The sequence below is a fragment of the Musca domestica genome, unplaced genomic scaffold (genome assembly GCF_030504385.1).
Source record: "Musca domestica strain aabys unplaced genomic scaffold, Musca_domestica.polishedcontigs.V.1.1 7, whole genome shotgun sequence".
Lineage (NCBI taxonomy): Eukaryota > Metazoa > Arthropoda > Insecta > Diptera > Muscidae > Musca > Musca domestica.
Window position 1 is genome coordinate 4,418,836 of NW_026712383.1, and position 17,948 is coordinate 4,436,783.

The 17,948-nt window shown below is 33.5% G+C and overlaps 3 protein-coding genes across 3 annotated transcripts; 1 reads left to right on the top strand and 2 right to left on the bottom strand.

Moving 5' to 3' along the window:
• Positions 1-9,760: 9,760 nt before the first annotated feature.
• On the top strand, positions 9,761-15,134 carry LOC101890394 (pickpocket protein 11). Its single transcript, XM_020039511.2, has 7 exons — positions 9,761-9,926; positions 12,289-12,639; positions 12,700-12,847; positions 12,918-13,111; positions 13,177-13,503; positions 13,576-13,685; positions 14,866-15,134. Exons 2-7 carry the CDS (start codon positions 12,344-12,346, stop codon positions 15,132-15,134), a joined length of 1,344 nt encoding a protein of 447 aa, XP_019895070.1. The 5' UTR covers positions 9,761-9,926; positions 12,289-12,343.
• On the bottom strand, positions 10,096-11,448 carry LOC101890219 (zinc carboxypeptidase A 1). Its single transcript, XM_005191198.4, has one exon. The coding sequence runs from the start codon at positions 11,408-11,410 to the stop codon at positions 10,142-10,144; it is 1,269 nt and encodes a 422-aa protein (XP_005191255.1). The 5' UTR covers positions 11,411-11,448; the 3' UTR covers positions 10,096-10,141.
• A 105-nt stretch (positions 15,135-15,239) lies between the features above and the next one.
• Positions 15,240-16,173, bottom strand: LOC101890562 (transcription initiation factor TFIID subunit 11). The gene is made up of 3 exons (XM_005191200.4): positions 15,782-16,173; positions 15,539-15,723; positions 15,240-15,417 (listed from the first exon to the last, which is right to left on the bottom strand). The coding sequence occupies exons 1-3, from the start codon at positions 16,078-16,080 to the stop codon at positions 15,281-15,283; spliced, it is 621 nt and encodes a 206-aa protein (XP_005191257.1). The 5' UTR covers positions 16,081-16,173; the 3' UTR covers positions 15,240-15,280.
• Between the last annotated feature and the right edge of the window lie 1,775 nt (positions 16,174-17,948).

Genomic DNA, 17,948 nt, shown 5'->3' on the forward strand with positions numbered 1-17,948 from the left:
TTTTTCTTTATATTTCACTAGCTGGCCCGGTCCGCGTTGCCGGCCCGTAGTTTTTGTTTATTATGCATATTTTTAAAAGCATAATTATTCACAGATATGACTGATGTAAGTGTTTGCGTACTGGTCGATTAAAAGTGTTTTAAAATATCTGTACCCATTTATAAGCCGTGGACTTCAATATTTAAACCGTGTGCTTCAAATGTGTGGATGTGCTATACAAATCTATTAAAAAGTATATATGAATCTTATCCCCATGTAAGGGATCAAATTAATTTTTAGTATGGTAAAAATCGTAGCAAAATTTTACAGTCAAATGAGAAGCAATTTGGAATTTACTGTATTTTGTACACCTCATAATTGAGGGCTGAATGATTTAAGAATAGCCAAAGTTAATTACTTTTTACAAAGATGCCTAATAAGGGCCAAAAAATAAAAAGGGACTAAAACCCCAAAAATAGCTTGAATCATACGATGGTTATATAAATATAAAATCGGGTTGTACCCTTATCCGTGAGTTATGATCTATATCATGACCTGCAAAAGCGATTTAAGGTATCTTGAATGTTTGGGAAGAATTTCTGGGAGGATAGAAATCCTTTTCTTAATAAAAGTCCCATTCGCTCTACTATTTTGCACCTTTTATATTTGGTATTTTCCTGATTGTACTCCCAAAGAATTTTGCATTTTGAGCTCTCATTGGACGGATTATTGTCACATAAAAAAGGCATGTTCACGCTTTGAGATGAGGCCCATTAGGCTTTTTCGGTCATTTTTGATTATTTAAATGTGTTCGCATCTTCCAGCTGAACCACGATATAGGCCCTGGAGTTGAAAAGTAGATGTCAGTTTACATTCTATTTCGCACTTATTTTGGTGAAAAATTGTATAGTGAAAAATTATTCTTCATTTTGTTCACAAAAAATCAATTGAATTCAATATGATAATGCAAATTGAAAAAAAATTGACCCAAAAAGTATAACAAATTGTAAAAATATTCAACTTGTTAGCCGATTTTTTACAGCAAATGTTTAAAGGTCCGTACAAAGTTTGTCAATAGAATGTACTATTATTTTAAAAATCGATTCCATTGAAAAAAATTTTTTTTTTTCGATTTTTTCCCGATTTCAGAATTTGTGCAATGAGATCTCTTTTTCGTGAGTTTTTGGCGATTTTGAAAAAGTAATTATCTTTTAACTTTGGTGTTACCGCGTTTAATTATTTCGATATCCTCTATTCCGTTTCGCCACCGCATAATTCGGTACTACACTTCCATGTAACCCGCCATCAATTTCAGTTCTCAAGAAATCAAGTCAATTAAATAAATTGGTATTAATATTCGAATTCAAAAATAAAATATAAAAAACACTACAAATGTACATTAGAAAAAAGTAAGTCAAAATGGAAAAAAATCATGCAAAATAAAACATTACTATTGTACAATTCAAAAGTCAAAATGAAAATGTTAATATATCACATTTTTACGCGATTCAAAAAAAATCACTAGTTGTGTTTTTTTTAACTAATTTTAAATTAGTTTTAAGCCAATTTATTTCCCCGCGGGGGAACTACAAAAACCAATTTCTGGACAAATCGCTTGAAAAATGTGCAAAAATCATCAACACACAGATTATCGGTAGGTACAGTTATATGGGGGCTATAGCGAAACGTGGACATACATACAATATTTCGCCATACGAGCTAGAGTCCATTATGACCCACAAATTCCAATTTTTAGACAAATCCGCGAAAAAATGTCACAAAAATCTCAAAATAACGAATTACGGGAGGTACCGTTATATGGGTGTTATGCCAAAACATGGGCCTATACATACAATGTTTCGCCACCGGAGCTAGAACCCATTATGACCCACAAATTCAAATTTTTAGACAAATCCGTGACAAAATGTGGCAAAAATCATGAAATGACCGAATATCGGGAGGTACCGTTATATGGGGGCTATACCAAAACGTGGGCCAATACATACAATGTTTTGCCACCGAAGCTAGAACCCATCATGGCAAAATAAATTCCAATTTTTAGACAAATTCGTGAAAAAATGTGTGAAAAAATCAGTTAATGTCGCTGGATACTTCTTCGCCCTGTCCCAGGACCTGCAAGTATCTACTGGTTTTGCAATTGTTTTCCACATCATAAAAGAAAAATTGGTTAACGTACTCAAAAGATTTACATTCTTGCAGTTCAGGAACAGAGCGTTTACAGAGTACATGTCTAAATTTTACAAACTCAGTAACTCAACTGTCAAAATTGTTCAAAAGGTTAAGGTTTTTGTCAAGCTGGATTCTTGTTCTATAAAAATATGGGAACCAACTTTTCTTCTTTATAAGTTTTTTGACATTTACTTCCTTTATATTTAACATTTACTTCCTTTATAAGAATTAAACCACAGGACAAAAAAAATCAATTTTTTCGTTGAAAAAGACTCCTCTTACGTCCAACATTTACTTACCAACCGTTAGAACTAGGGGGGAAATACTAGTAGATTCTACAGGTACTGGAACAGAGCAATAATAAAACTAGTTCTGGCGATGATAGCATCCCAAAAAATACGTATACACCATCTCAAAGAAAATAATGTAGACAACTGCTGTTAGTTTATATTTTTCTAAGGCGTTGGGAAGTGTCGATGGAAACGAAATAGAGACATCTGTGAGGAATAACCAGTCTAATCTATATATATAAATGTAAGTTGTGTTAGTTACTACGCTTATAACTTAAGAACCGCTGGATTAATTTTAACGATTCACACAAATTCGGAGTTGTCTACTCTCCGAAAAGGATAATATCCAAAAAAATCGCGTAAAAATGTGATATATTAACATTTTCATTTTGACTTTTCAAATGTACAATAGTAATGTTTTATTTTGCATGATTTTTTTCCATTTTGACTTACTTTTTTCTAATGTACATTTGTAGTGTTTTTTTATATTTTATTTTTGAATTCGAATATTTATACCAATTTATTTAATTGACTTGATTTCTTGAGAACTGAAATTGATGGCGGGTTACATGGAAGTGTAGTAGCGAATTATGTGGTGGCGAAACGGAATAGATGATATCGAAATAATTTAACGCGGTCACACCAAAGTTAAAAGATAATTACTTTTTCTAAATCGCTGAAAAATCATGAAAAAGAGATCTCATTGCAAAAATCAAAAAAAAACATTTTCAATGGAATCGAATTTTAAAGTAATAGTACATTCTATTGACAAAAAATCAGCGGAAAAGTTGAAGACTTTTTCAATTTGTTATTCTTTTTTTTGTCAATTTTTTTTGTGAACAAAATAAAGAATAATTTTTCACTAAAAAAATTGAATAAGTGCGAAATAGGATGTTAACTGACATCTACCTTTCAACTCCAGGGCCTACATCGTGGGTTAGCTGGAAGATGCGAACACGTTTAAACAAACAAAAATGACCGAAAAAGCTTAATGGGGCTCATTTCAAAGCGTGACAATGATCCGTCCAATGAGAGCTCAAAATGCAAAATTCTTTGGGAGAATAATAAGTAATATACCAATATTGAAATAAAAGGTGCAAAATAGTAGAGCGAATGGGACTTTTAGTAAGAAAAGGTTTTATATCCTTCCAGAAATTCTTCCCAAACATTCAAAATACCTAAAATCACTTTTGCAGGTCTTTATATCGATCATAACTCATGGATAAGGGAACAACCCGATTTCATATTTATATAACCATCTATGATTTAAGTTATTTTTGGGGTCTTGGCCGGTCACTTTTTTCATTTTTTGGCCCTTATTTGACATTTTTGTTTCTAAGGGGGTAGATAACCTCTTCGCATAAAATTTGAAATTTTCAGAGTAGGGCCCATATTGGTATTGACCACATTCATCAATTGATTTGGCTAAAAAATTTTATTTATGCCACCCTGGGGTAGGGAACCATCATACAGATAATTGCCACATAGGAATTTATTTAAGTAAAGTCCCCACATTGGAGTATCCCCAAGTCCACTTTCACATCTAATGTGTGGTCAGAAAAGAAAATTTTGTATTCTATTGAATTTTTAACCCCCAAGAGAATATTGGTTGGGAACGTAGATTTGGGATGTGCATCCATATGAAATAAATTGTGGAAACATGAACAAATTACAAATATAAGAAAGTAGCACGGGACCGAATATTTGTTTAATCATCATTGAATTATACTATGATGAAAATTATGGGGTCTCCAACTTACAATTTAAATGGCAAATAAAATTAATTCCCATCTTATCATTCTGCCCTCAATTATGAGGTGGATAAAACTATTTTTACTTATTTAAATCACGCGAAATGCTATGACATGCTATATTGTTCTGCTATATTTTTGATTTGGCCTCTATTTGTCATCTTGGATTATAAGGGGTAGAAGAAAGTTTTCAATGATGGTCGATGTTTCGGAGTAGTGCCCATATAAAGAAGGTACCTCCTAATTTAACCACATTTCAAAGAATTTGGCTAATAATGCGTATTAGGGGGGTGAAAATCGTACACTAAAATTTGAACATATCTACAAATTTTAGAATTTTTATCCATGTTATAATACCCTCTCAAGTCCACCTTTTGGCGGACAAACAGACTGACATGGTTAGGGGGACTTATGAGGACTCTAATGCACAATCTAAGTTGCTAATGGGTTTAAAAAAGTAATTAACTTTGGCTATTCTTAAATCATTCAGCCCTCAATTATGTAGTATACAAAATACAGCAAATTCCAAATTACTGCTCATTTGACTGGAAGATTTTGCTACGATTTTTACCATATTAAAAATTAATTTGATCCCTTATATGGCGATAAGATTGATATATACTTTTTAATAGATTTGTATAGCACATCCACACAGTTGAAGCCCACGGTTTAAATATTGAAGCCCACTGGTTAAAAATGGGTACAGGTATTTTAAAACACTTTAAATCGACCTGTACGTGAACACTTATATCAGTCATATCTGTGAATAATTATGCTTGGGAATATATGCATAATAGACAAAAACTACGGGCCGGCAACGCGGACCGGGCCAGCTAGTATACAATATTTAGAAGGATGGCAATTGTATGTGTCCTTAGACAATACTAACTAAACACTTAATGATATAAATACTAAATAATAATAAATCTTACTCTCAGTTTTATACAACTTGCGTCTGACAGACATAGCAGAACTCTTTAAAGGAGAAAATCTTGAGATTTTTTATAGTTACATATATACAGAGAAAACTAACATATGTTTGTTTTATTTTTTGTTTGTTAAATTAGTTGTTGGAGCACATCCTAGTAAGTTTGGAACCCTGTTTAATACCCATAATGAATTCCAGTTTTAAACACATTTAAAAAAAATAATTTAATTATATCCAAAAATTCTAAAAACAAACTAATTAAATTTGTATTAAAGTATATATTAAGAGAATTATTTATTATATTTAAATGCATTGTTATTTGAAAATGTTTGGTGAAATATATATGGCCTAAACTACCAAACTTTTTTCATTCTTTCTTAAAATTCATTGTTAATACTAAAGCCTCCAAGGCCAATTAATTGCATTAATAAGGCACTCCATACCAAGTAGAAAACTTATAAATAACCAAACTATAATAATAATTTTCTACAATATTAATTTTTATAAAAAAAATAATATAAAAGGACTTGGAATAATTTAGTTGAGTACACCTTTTTAATTCCGTTACACCCTAATTAATATGCATTCTTCCAATCGGCAACATATAATTTCATTTGCAAATATGCATATTTTTTCAACCTCACGAAAGGTCAGATAACAGAATTTATTTAGTAGGTGAATGTCAACACGTTTACAATGTTATATTGTTAACAAAAATCCCGTTTCATGAAGCCCTTCAAAATGCATAATGCATAAATGCTAAATTAAAAACCAGTAAAGAAAGTCTTAAAGTCGGGCGGGGCCGACTTTATGATACCCTACACCACTTTGCTAATTAAGTAGAGCTCACCATAACAATTAAAAGTTTTTATGGGAGAATTCAATCATACACGCTATGATTATAATTATAATTTAAACTTCAAAGGACTAAATATGCCGAAGCATTTGTATCTTTTAAATTCGGAATTGTATTGCCCATTTGGTGCACAATTAACTTGAAATCAGATAAAGATATATATGGGAGCTATATCCAAATCTGAACCGATCTCGATAAAATTTGGCAAAAATATTTCTGAGCTGTATTTGATATATTTCCCTGAATATCGTTGTTACGGAGTGCATATTACGGTTGTGGGTAACAAATATACCAAATCGGATGAATAATATATGTGGAAGCTATAGCTATATCTGAACCGATCTTCACCAAATTTGACACACTAGCTTCTAGACTCAATTCGGTCGTAAGTGCCAAATTCCATCCCATTTGGACAAATATTAGATGTTTGGTGCACAATAAAAGGTAAATCGGACGAAGTTATATATGGGAGCTATATCCAAATCTGAACCGATCTCGATAAAATTTAGCAAATGTATTTCTGAGCTGTATTTGATATATTTCCCGAAATATTGTTGTTGCATAGTGCATATTACGGCGGCGGAGGACAAAAATAACAAATCGGATGAACAATATATATGGGAGCTATAGCTATATCTGAACCGATTTCGATCAAATTTGGCATACATATTTCTAGGTCTAATTTGGATGTATATGCAAAATACCATACAATTCGGGCTGATATTACACGTTTGGTGGACAATAAAAGGCAAATCGGACGAAGATATGTATGGGAGCTATATCTAAATTTTGACCGATTATCTCCAATTTCAATAGGGTTCGTCCTTGGGCCAAACAAAAGATCTTCGCAAAATTTCATCTGGATCGGTCAATAAATGCGACCTGTACTTTGTTTACAAAAATACATGGACAGACGGACGGACAGACGGACGGACGGACAGACGGACGGACGGACATGCATAAATCGACTCAGAATGTGATTCTATGCAGACCATCAAAAGCAACTATGGGTCTATCTCGTTTCCTTCTGCCTGTTACAAACAAATGCACAAAGACATAATACCCTGACCACCTTGTGGTGTAGGGTATAATGACAATAATAACAATAATTATTTCAAACTCCAGAACTAAAAGTTGTTATTGTACAACACATTTCAAAAGGTTTTTTAGGTGTTTGTGTTTGATCATTTTCGGACAATAATTTTAAAGATAACGTAACATCTGTAGTAGCCAGTATATTGTGGTAAAGGGAAAGTTCCCACAAAAATAAAAATGGATTTTCAAAGAAAAAACCTGATAATATGAATTAAGTATCCCTTCTTCACATTGCTCAATAAATTCCATAGATTGTCCATCAGAAGGAATACGAAATGTAAAATCTACTGACAAAACAGTGTATGCAGGAATTAGTTATTAAAAACGTTCTTCTCTTCAAACGTTTTGTGGTTTAAAAAACAAATTAAATGGTCTCTGTGTGCCTAAAGAGCCTTTATATTTGGGGCAATTAGCAGTTGTACTTATCATGTCATTTAACTAAATATATTTTTGAAGCCCTTATGTTTTGGTAAAGGAAATGATAAGTATAATCTTTAACCAGACATTGCAAGTAAAAAAGCAGTAAGTTCGGTCGGGCCGTAATTTGAATACCTACCATTTGGAACTAATTTGGAAATTTTCAAAAAATAAAATCCGTTAAAATTTCAATTAAAAACTTAAAAATACAGAATATACTGAATATAGGGAGGCACCATTACATCTGTAGTATCCATTACGAACTTCAAATACCAAATTTGAACCAAATCCGGTGAATAATGTCGCTAAAATCAACAAAGTATCGAATATCGGGAGGTACAGTTATATGGGGGATATACGAAGGCGTGAACCTGCAAAGACAATTTTCTGTCGTAGGCTGTAGTACCAATTAGGAACCTCAAATACAATGAATATTGTACCTAAAATCGTCAAAATACCTATATTCGGAGGTACTGATATATGGGACCTATACGAAGACCTGAAGCTGTATAGAAAATTTTCTGTCAGAGATTTTAGTCCCCATTTTGAACTCTAAGTATGAAATTTGAAACAACTCCTGTGAATAATGTCGCAAAAATCATTAAAATACCGAATATTGGGAGTTACCGTTATATTTAGGCTATACGAAGACGTATGAAGGCCCACATACACAATTTTTTGTCATAGGCTGTAGTAACCATTGTGAATTTTAAATACGGAATTTCAAACAACTCCAATGAATAATGTCCCTAAAATCGTCAAAATATCGAATATCGGGGATACCATTGTATGTGGGGGTACCGATATCGTGTTGATTAGTGCAAAATTTTAGCTTCCTATTTTTATTCGTTTTGACTCTAGCTTGATTACAACAGAAGGACAGACGGACGTGCAAGGCTACATGGTCTTAGAATTTTACGCTGATCAAGAATAATTAATGTTTTTCTTTATTCGACCTTTAAATATTTTAATAAAACAAGTGTTGTTCGAGCTTGAGATCTTTGTTGTTGTATTTATTTCATTTTTCAATATTTCGAAATTGAATGAATTTCATCTTCAGGGAAATATTCTACAATAATAACAAGAAAAAAGCAGCTAAGTTCGGCCGGGTCGAACTCTTAATACACTCCACCATTCGGAAGGAACTTGAAAATTTTCAAAAAAAAAATCCAAAAAATAACTACCTGAAGTGAAAACCGTTATATGGGGACTATACGAAGACTTGGACCTGCTTACGAATCCATTACAAACTTCAAATACTAAATGTGAAATAAGAAGAAGACGAGGACCTGCATACAATATTTTTTGTCATAGGCTGTAGTACCCATCACCAATTTTAAGTATGAAATTTAAAAAAATTACGGTAAATAATGTCGCTAAAATCATGAAAATACCGAATATCGGAAGGTACCGTTGTATGGGGGCTATACGAAAACGTGGATTGATATGATCCATTTACGAACTTAACCTGCCTACTGGTAAACTATGTATATATGCAAAATTTTAGCTTTCTATCTCAATTCGTTCGAAAGATAGCGTGATAACAACAGATGGACAGACAGACAGACGAACATCGGTAGATCGTCTTAGAATTTTACGCTGATCCAGAATATATATACTTTGTAAGGTCTATTATGAATATTTCGAGGAGTTACAAACGGAATGACAAAGTTAATATACCCTTCATAGAATGGTGGAGTTGCGTTTCTACTCCGTCTAGTAACATTATTGCACTGATTAGTATTTATTTATTGATCAAGAATATATATACTTTGTTATGTCTAAAAAAATAATATTTATATAGCATACTTTCAGACGCTTAATGACGTCTCCCTCTAATGGTCATCTAAGAAAATAATAAAAGTGGCCTATCAGGAATAGGAGCTCAATCAAAATTAGTTACATTTGCTGAAATAAAATTTATTTATTCAAAGAGAAAAGCATCTCTTAACTTCGTTCAAGAGACATTGTCTTCTATCCGCAAGGAGAAATTTCAATATTTTGATGTTAATGGCCTTTTAGGTGTAGAGATTTATGTTATAACAATTCTGAACCCATAACAATGTATGCAACATTCATCAACGCCTGCTTGCTAATATAAAAAAAAAACATTCGCTCTCCCAATTTAATAAGATTATTATTTATTATTATATTATTTATTTATTTATAATTCGGCTCTCTTCCCATTTTGCCTAAAACCAACTCTCTTAAAGGCAAATAAAATTATTCTACCCACTACATGGGAATTTCTTTTTCCCCGATCATAAATTTAAAACAATAAATTTCCATTATATCCCTTTAAAAAATTATAAATCATTTGCCACGATAAGATTGTAACGTCACATTTTTATATTCGCAATGTAGCCAAACAGCCATATGCAAAAAACCAAAGCAATAAAGGCCACTTAGATTGGATTACCGTACGTTAATCGTAAATTTAATTAATGGAAGAAGACTGATAAGCAGAACTCGCCAGTTAAGATTTTCAATACTAGAAAGTGAAATGAAATTTTATCAAATCCAAAAAGGGCCAAACCAAATCAATATAACAAAATTGCAATATTTTATTGTCAACAAAAACACACATAATCGCAATATGATCTTTGATGCCAAAGGCAAAGTTTATTTACGAATCTTACAAGAAGTGTGTAATACCGGCTTCCTTGATCATGGCCAACAAAGAGTCCAAAGTCTCTTCACCGGTGGGAATAATTTTGTCAGCTGGCAATTTGAAACCAGTCCACAAACCCAAGCTAGATGGACGCAATTCATAGCAGAAAGCATATTTGACATCCTGTTCGCCATAGGCCCAATCAACACTAGCGCCAGCAGCGGGATAGATGGCATCATAAATGTTACCACCAGTATATTTGGTTCCATAGCGTACGGAAATGGCACTAACGGCAGCATCAAATACACGCTTCAAGTCATCGTAGTTTGGTGGCAATTCATTGGTGTGGCCATAGGGGAACAACAACAATTGCGAGTACGAATGGAAGGAGACATACAGGAAAATCTTGCCCTTCAATTCGTTGGCAATATATTCAGCCAAGGTTTTGGTTTCGATTTCGGAGAAAGCATAGGGACCGGCATAGGTATCAGAGCAAGGCTTATCAGTGGCACCAATTTCATTCCAATGGAAGCCCCAGTTACGATTGGGATCGGCACCAAAACAATCACCTTCATAGGGAGTACGGGTCTTACGCCACAAACGATCGGTGGTGTGGGTGTAGACATAGCCATCGGGATTGGCGTGTGGTACAACGTACCAGTCGAAGCTTTCGGCAATCATGCGAACTTCCTTGTCGGTACTTGTCAGCAGTTGGTTGAGTATGTAGGTGGTGGTGGCAGGGCCAATCCATTCGCGGGCATGCATACCACCCTCCAAGAAAATACCCTTTTTACCAGGTCCATAGGTTACCTTAACTCCCAAAATGTCACGACCCTCATAGGAATGACCAGCCTTGAAGACAGAAACAACACCGGGATATTTATTCTCCAAAGAATGCAACCAATTATAGGTGTCATCCAATTCATGATATTCCTCCCAGCCATAGTCATCACTGCGTCTATTGGGATTGGCAACAATGTCGTCCTCCAATTGAGCTTGGGCATTGGTATCCACAAGTTCATAGGTAACGGAATGTTTCTCCAAAGCATTGACAAAGTCAGGCACACGATGTGGGGCTACGACAACATTGATTTTCGAATTCAAATAATGTACTGCATCCAAGAAAATATAGGAATCGCGGGAACCATCCAATTGCTTAATGAATTCCAGTTGCTCCACGGTGTTTGGTTGCACCTGGAAAACGTGATAATTATCGTAGCGGGCCTTCAAAGCCAAAGAAACGGAGGCCAAGCCCAAAATGGCCACGCACAAGGTAACGGATAAACCCTTCATGGCGAAAATACTTTCGACTACTAGTCGTAAAACTATGCTGATTTATGCTTTTTATAGCTTTCCCATGGTGATTTCCATTGAACCTGATAACCGCTAACAATGGGTGGTTGTTGGTGCCTCTTTAAGAGAGATTAGAACTATGGCTGGCTAAAGAGTAAGATATGGAAATAATTTGTGAGAGTGGGTGTTTATTTGTTTTGTTTCGGTATAGCAATATTCGAAAAACACGGCTGATAAGTTTTCGATGAATATAAATGATATTGCAGAAGTCAGGAAAATCCGTATAATCAAAATTTGGATTTTAAAGTCACCTCATACCACGTCTATGGAGTGGGGTTATGGTGACCTACATTTCTACAAAAAAATGTTTTTCAAACTAAAAGGACAATAGACAAATTTGGAATACAAAGAATCCTACCTAATAACTTCTATTGTGTGTTTGGGAGGTTTCTGATGTAGTTTCGGAATTATAAAATTGTAAGTTGGCTTCAATTTGGATTTTGTTCCAGTTGGAAGAAAGTCTCACGCCAATTTTTCAGTATCGGTCTAGGGGCTTTCATCAGTAATCATTACACACAGTTCACATACTCATAAAAATGCTGAAATCGACCCAGACTTGCCTCCAGATATTGAACGGACTTCAATTGTGGCACATTGTTTTGGTATTTTTAAGTTTTGAAATTCAGGACATTGTAGCCAACTGATTTGATTAAAAAATTGTTTCAGCTTGCTTTACAAATTCTAAATATAAGACTTTCATAACGCGGATCAGTTTCTTCTCTCTTTTTGCAATATTTGTACGTTGGAGACCGAATTCTTTCGAGGAAGGTACTTTGTCACCGCTTTTTATAGGAATTTTATTTTATATTTCTTTTTAGCTTTTCAATTCAACAAAGTTTTAGACCTTATTTTCTGGCTCGCACCCCCACGGAAATGTTTGATCATTTATTATATTTGGATGATTTTTATCTGTTCCCCTACGACAAGAACAAAGCCAATGAAACAATATTGACAAAATTGGATATTCTACTAAGGTTTATGTATGAGACCAATGATTATCCAATACAAGATATACTAACGGAACTTGGTCCGGATTGTGAGGATATCATTATAAGAGGCATTGTGTATGGTATACCAGTTAATATAAGCGACTATTTTCGTAAACGTTTAACCACAAATGGAGTGTGCTGTATGTTTAATTACAAACGTGAAAGCTATGCCTATGATGAGTAAGGACAAACCAATAAATAAATCTGTATTTAAATCTATTGTTTTGTTTATTATTACAGAAAAACGCGCAATGAAGACAATCGTTTCATACGCGAAAAGCAACCGATACAGTTTGAGGCTAATTCCATTTTGAATTCCATACAATTTGTATTACAAAGTAATCCCGAGGATTTTACGGTGAGAGATTTTGATATTGATTCATTTGAGGTGGGTATCAGCAACATGGTGAACGAATTAAAAATTAAAATAAAATCTGTTCATTTCCGTATTTCAACAGATTACAGTGTTTCCCCAATACGATTATGCCAATATACAATCCAGTCATATTGGTCATATTTTGGTTGACTATTATTCCATTGTGGAAATACCCATACAACCGGAATTCTATGACTCCAATGAAAGGATAAGGCAGTTTAAACCAAGTGTACGCAATTGCTATTTTCCCGATGAGGGACAAAAGGTTTTAAACAGGTTAGGGAACTAGCCCACAAATAAGTAACAAATAATAATCATTTAAATATTGTCATTTCTTTTAGATCTTATTATTCAATAGACGAATGTTTGTTGCAATGTCGTTCGGAATCCATGATAAAACATTGCGGTTGTGTCAGCCCCCCAATGGGTGCCATGGAAAATCTAACATATTGTAATTTGAATGCCTTACCTTGTCTGCGTCAGTGGAATGTTAAGTGGCATAATTGGGATTATTTTTCCTATGTCAACGATAATAGTAAAGAGGATGAAACCGCTGGTCATAAATGTCCACACTGCCTACCAACTTGTGATGGTGTAAACTTTCGAATACACTTAAATGAGATGACAATTCGAAGGGCCTATGGAGGAATATATAGCCATGGTTTATTGTGTGTAACTATTATCCGGCAGGCAGTATCTGGAAAAATTTAATAAGTCATTTTCGTTGCTGTTTTTTACAGAAAGAACCTAAGTGATTCTAAACCTTTGGCCATAATTAAGTTGTTTTTCAAGCAGCGTTTTGCTCAGGCCACCGAAATGGATATAATTGGAGATTGGGTTGTGCTCTTGAGTAAGTTAATGTAACATTTTTAAATAAAAATTATAAATGTCAAAAATAAGTTTTCATTACATACTCGCATTACTTTAACTGAAAAAATTAAGAAGAATTTAAGATGTATCATAATTAAAGACAAGTAAAAAAGAAGCCTAGTTCGGCCTAGCCGAACTTTTAATACCCTCCACCATTTGGAAGGAACTTGAAAAATTGGAAAAAAAATCATAGAAGCCATAGGCTGCAGTACCGATTCCGAACTTCAAGTACGAAATTTGAAATAATTCCGGGGAAACCTGCATGGACAATTTTCTGTCATAGATTAAGTATCCATTTCGAACTTCAAACACGTAATTTGAAACAATTCTAAATCAAATAAATACCGAATTGGCGGTTACCGTTACGTGGGGGCTATACGAAGACGTGGTCCCTCAAATACGAAATTTACAACAAATCAGATCTATAATTGGGCTGTTCCAGAAACTTCAAGTATCTACTTTTTTATGATTTTTTTTTTTTTTCGATGTCATAAAGGTAAAATCGGTTATAGTATTAAAAATATTTACGTTCTTGAATTTCTGGAAAAGAATAATAGACTCTAATACCATACAAATACGTAATATTGGGAGGTACCACTATATAGGGGCTATACCAAAACGTTGACCAGTAATTTTTAATTTTTTGTCATAAGTTGTAGTACCCATTAATATTTTTCAATACGAAATTTGAAACATTCCGGTCTATATGTCGCTATAATCATCAATGTACCGAATATTGAGAGGTAACTTATATGGGGGTTATACAAAAACCTTAGACCGATATGACCAATTTGCGATTTAACCTGGCTCCTGGCAAAATACACATGTGTGCAAAATTTTAGCCTTCTTTCTCAATTCATTCGAAAGATAGTGTGATTACAACAGACTGGCAGACGGACATCACTCAAGAATATATACTTTGTTGGGTCTGACAAGAGTATTTCGAGGGGTTACAAACGAAATGACAGACTTAATACTCCATAGTATGGTGGAGGGTGTAAAAAATAAATTGGCTTGATTGGCCTTCTGCGCCTCTGTCCCTAAGCGAAATTGTTTTTTTTTTTTTTTTTGTTCTGAAACATTGCTAAAATTCTTTTTTATTTAGATAAGATTGAACTGAAGAGACAATAGGAAGTTAACCTCTATAACCTCTTTTTCAGACCGTTTTGGAGGCATTATGGGCCTGATGTATGGATTCAGCATAATTAGCTTGTTAGAAATGTTCTATTATGGGACGGGAAAACTATTCACATATCATTGGAACAAATGGAAGATGAAAATAAAAAAGAAAGCTGTTGAAACATCAGCTATGATAAGGAATAAAACTCTAAGAAAGGATGAACCGCCACCCGAATACGATTTATACTGGCAGGAGTTGATGCCGAAACGTCGTACAAACATTTTTATGGGAAAAGTTTTTGATCAATAAAACAATACAAAAGTCACCTACTAATTGGTATTAATTAAACAAACTATTATGACGTTAACCAATAAATGTCCCAATTAACTATTATCAAAACAAATTACGAGCACATTATTTAAAAATTACATATATTGCTAAAAAAATAAATAAAATTAATTTAATCTAAAATATGGTTTTTGGAATTTGCCAATAGGCATACGATTGCGCTGTCTTAAGCGTCTAACGGCTTCACGTAAATATTTTGGCTGTAAGGCACCTGTGTCACCCATTTCCTCCATAACGTCCAAAGCTGAAAGAAAGGAAAACATGTATTTATAAAATACCTAAGAAACTTGTATCACGGCTGCCTCTCAAAAAATTGTAGAACACGAATGGGGTTTTGGAAACCAGCCTATATTGCGCATACACACCTTCTTCCACAATTTCGCCAACAAAAACCTTGGCTATACCGGACATTGCAATAACAACATTTTGAGAAACAGAACAACCTGTAATGGTTTGCATCAGTCTTTTAACTGCCGCTTTAGGAAAAGCGGATCTTCTGTACATTTCATAACGATCTAGCTGCTCTTCGGTGAAATTTGAAACCAACACTCTGGAAGACAACGTTATTTGGAAGATAAAAACAATCTACTTTGCCTTGGCATACTTACTGCATTTTCTCTCTTTCCTCCTCCTCCATTTCCTTTTTTGTTTTCTGTTTTTTATTAAGTGAGTTGACATCTGTATCATCTCTATTGTCGGAATTTTCAGACTTAACTCTTCGCCTATCACCATCTCCATCTTCTCGAGAATCCCGATGATCTTCCGATTTGTGGTCTGAATCGGAATTTTGACTACTTTCGCTGGTCTTGTGATTGTCGTGATGATGAGAATCGAAGAACTTTAGATCTACTTCATCGGAGTCATCTAAACTGTTGCTTTTTGTTGGTGGGAAAAATATATCGTCCATTTTTTAAGAAATTATATTTTTTTTCTAGATTTCTGGTGTTTTGATAGATGTTTTTGTTTACTAAACGGTGACAAGTACAGACAACAAAGCGGAACAAATTTTCTGTGACGGCGTCCTAAACCATAAAGGCGCCGCGTTGTGCCTTCTCTATACCATGGTACAAGAATACAGGTAGTCACATCCATGGCACAATTACAGAAGATAGAACAAATCAACCCCTTAATACAATTTTTTTCCTTTGGTGCCCTTATTCTGTCAAAACATATACACATCTTGTGTATTTGTGTGTATTGTTTTTAATAAAAAATACAATAATTTCAAATTATTTCAAATTTGGTTACAAAACAAATGCATATTTTCCACGTTAATGGGAAATTCATTGTATTGTTTTGAAATAAGGGCGTGAGTACATTAGAAGCTTGAAGTCATGACTAGGCATATTTTTTGACATTTCATAAAGGGATTACAGAGCCGCACTAAAATTATTATAATTTGACATTAATGTACCTAGCCATGACTTCAAGCTTTTTAAGTATTTTTTTTTTTTTTTGTTATTTATTTATTCAAGATTTCGTAACACAGAAGCCTTTTTAGGCCAAAAATAGCATTACAATGTAATATTAAAAAATAGAAAAAATCTTAAATTATACAAATACAAATATTTATTTTATGACACATTACTATAAAATACTTTATCTTACTCTATCTTTTTTGTTTAAATTAGAGTCTAAATTTAAATTTGTTGGCTCCCCAGCCGCAAATACTTAAAGATTAAATACAGAATTATAGAATAGGCGAATAAATCGAAGAAACAACAAGTGAAAAATGGAAAATTGTTTTGTCCTACTACTATTATAGATTCAATCTCTTGGAATAACCCCGAAATTTCATTCTTGTTTCTCGGGTTAAAAAGGAAAATAAACAAAAATAACTGTTGCATATTTGAAAGTCTATTTAACACTATAGGACTCCAGCACAGAGTTCTATTCATGGTACAATGATATCAAGGTAGGGCCATGGTACAATGAAGAGAAGGTAGGTCAACTTTGAAAAAATTGCAAGTATAGAGGTCTACCTGTTTGGCTAGTAATGTCACAATTAGTATCAAAACAATAAAAAATCAAACAACTTGTTGCATTTATTTTGAATAAATAATTGAAAACCGCGAAAACTGAATGAAAGGTCAGCACTTCTTTGCAAAACCAGGTTCTATATATCTCTAAAGGATTCTTTCGCTACAAAAACTCTAGATTTTGTCGATGCATACGATGAAATAAACATTTTGAAAACATCCGAATTTGAATGTTTTCTGAACAATTTTTTTGTTATTGAAATGAAAACACATACGTAAACAAATAAAGATGACCTATTAAGCCAAGAAAATAAAAAAATTGAAATCATTTGGTATCATAGCCCTACCTTCATATCATTGTACCATGGGTAGGGCTATGATACCATATGATTTTAATTTTTTTATTTTCTTGGCCTAATATGTCATCTTTATTTGTTTATGTATGTGTTTTCTTTTCAATAAAAAAATTGTTCAGAAAAAATTCAAATTCGGGTGTTTTCAAAATGTTTATTTCATCGTATGCATCGACAAAATCTAGAGTTTTTGTAGCGAAATAATCCTTTAGAGATATATAGTACATGATTTTGAAAAGAAGTGTTGACCTTTCATTCACTTATCGCGGTTTTCAATTATTTATTCAAAATAAATGCAACAAGTTGTTTGATTTTTTATTGTTTTGATACTAATTCTGACATTACAAGCCAAACAGGTAGAACTCTATACTTGCAATTTTTTCAAAGTTGACCTACCTTCTCTTCTTTGTACCATGGTTCTATTTTTCTAGTTTCGTTGAAGT

Coding starts and splice junctions, on each gene's coding strand:
- LOC101890219 (XM_005191198.4), bottom strand. CDS start 11,410: ATGAAGGGTTTATCCGTTACCTTGTGCGTGGCCATTTTGGGCTTGGCC.
- LOC101890394 (XM_020039511.2), top strand. CDS start 12,344: ATGTTTGATCATTTATTATATTTGGATGATTTTTATCTGTTCCCCTAC. Junction 12,640..12,699: donor GAAAGCTATGCCTATGATGA/GTAAGGACAAAC, acceptor TTATTATTACAG/AAAAACGCGCAATGAAGACA. Junction 13,504..13,575: donor ATATATAGCCATGGTTTATT/GTGTGTAACTAT, acceptor TGTTTTTTACAG/AAAGAACCTAAGTGATTCTA.
- LOC101890562 (XM_005191200.4), bottom strand. CDS start 16,080: ATGGACGATATATTTTTCCCACCAACAAAAAGCAACAGTTTAGATGAC. Junction 15,724..15,781: donor GAGGAAAGAGAGAAAATGCA/GTAAGTATGCCA, acceptor GTTGTCTTCCAG/AGTGTTGGTTTCAAATTTCA. Junction 15,418..15,538: donor TGGCGAAATTGTGGAAGAAG/GTGTGTATGCGC, acceptor CCTTTCTTTCAG/CTTTGGACGTTATGGAGGAA.